The sequence below is a fragment of the Aplysia californica genome, unplaced genomic scaffold (genome assembly GCF_000002075.1).
Source record: "Aplysia californica isolate F4 #8 unplaced genomic scaffold, AplCal3.0 scaffold00361, whole genome shotgun sequence".
NCBI lineage: Eukaryota > Metazoa > Mollusca > Gastropoda > Aplysiida > Aplysiidae > Aplysia > Aplysia californica.
This window is the reverse complement of record NW_004797631.1, coordinates 741,885-743,292: the sequence shown is the minus strand read 5'-3', so window position 1 is coordinate 743,292 and position 1,408 is coordinate 741,885. Positions and strand designations below refer to the sequence as shown.

General features: G+C 38.1%; 1 protein-coding gene across 1 annotated transcript in view; it reads right to left on the bottom strand.

Annotated features, from left to right (window-relative positions):
• Positions 1 to 1,408, bottom strand: part of LOC101848446 (transient receptor potential cation channel subfamily M member-like 2) — a gene marked incomplete in the record, with an annotated part of 82,665 nt that overhangs the window by 23,100 nt on the left and 58,157 nt on the right. Inside the window, 1 exon segment of the mRNA XM_013085273.2 lies at positions 1,310 to 1,390. Coding sequence (XP_012940727.1) covers positions 1,310 to 1,390 — 81 coding nt within the window.

Sequence of the window (1,408 nt, the reverse complement as noted above, 5' to 3'; positions counted from 1 at the left end):
ACACACACACACACACACACACACACACACACACAAACATGCACTCACACGCAGGATTACAAACACATGCATATTATAAAAGAGCAACAATATAACAATAATAATCTTAAGCTTGATACATACTCAATCTTATTCTGATGTACACTCTAAGGTCATATAAATATTTATAGCAAAATGGTTAAGATGGGAGCATTTTGATGGATGATGGTAAAATAATCTTCTGTATCTTTTTTTGTTACAGATCAGAAGCCTAGGTCTTTTACTTCTGACTGATGTTTTTGAGGTAACAAGGAATGTTTGTTGTCTAAAAAGATGGAATTAATTTTTCTAAATGCAAGCTGTTATGTACAATTCATCCAAGTAGCGGAATGTAGATGTTGAAATTTCATATGTTTACGTTCATATAACCTGAAAGGTGAATATGGGCTTTGCAAAGGAACAAAATGTCATAGAGGAAAAGTTCACGCTTTTCAAGACTATCGAGGAATCATGAACACTTTGCTGTCCTCTGATAGCTTCACGAACGGAAAAATGGTTCAGTGGTAGATTAAGATCTGCCTTTGACAACTCGGACCGTTGAGATGTAGGAAAGTCATTGCTGCAGACATTGCCTACGACAGACGAGTCATGGGACTCATCTACTGAATTCTGCACCCTGGTGACGTTTAAAGGGGTGCGAAGGGTAAATGTTTGGCCTGAAGTGGTCGTTTTGTCAGGAACTTTTTTGTTCTGATTCTCTACAGGTCCTAACTGATGGATCATTTAAACCCTTAACATCAAAGAAGGCCTTAAGGGCACATTAACATTATTTCCGTACTTTGTGCGAAACTTACGAAATGAGTTGGTGGTGAAAAAATGTTCAACACAAAAAGCTTTCTGCTCCTTACTAATATTAACCATGATCTCAGCAGGCAAAGGAAACTTGAGAGAAACTACTGTAGTTTGCAATATGGCGCAATCGTTGGGATTTTTAGTGGTAGCCCTAATGCGAACCAGTGCGTCATGCTACAAAAATGGGGACATAGCTGAAAATGGGTTGTTTTTTAACGCGCTATATAGAGCAGAACTGTTCTGTGGATTTTTCTATGAATATTAGACAAATTCCTTTTGACTTCCAAATGTTGAAGCGCAAAACTTCAGTGTGGAGGAAAATATTAACAAAACATTTGTACAGATTTTTTTTGATCACCCTGTAGATGAATATACTGATTCTCTATTTCGCTCTCGTGGATTATATATACATATAGAGGTTAAACAGAAGAAAGAACTCACGGGATTCTATGAGCCACATACTCATCAGCGATCGCGTTTTCCCAGTGAATCAACTTGCGCTTTTTCCTCTGTAGGCGGTGGTCTGTGTGCATGGGCTCACTGCTCCCGTACACTCTGCCTGTAATAATAATAATAA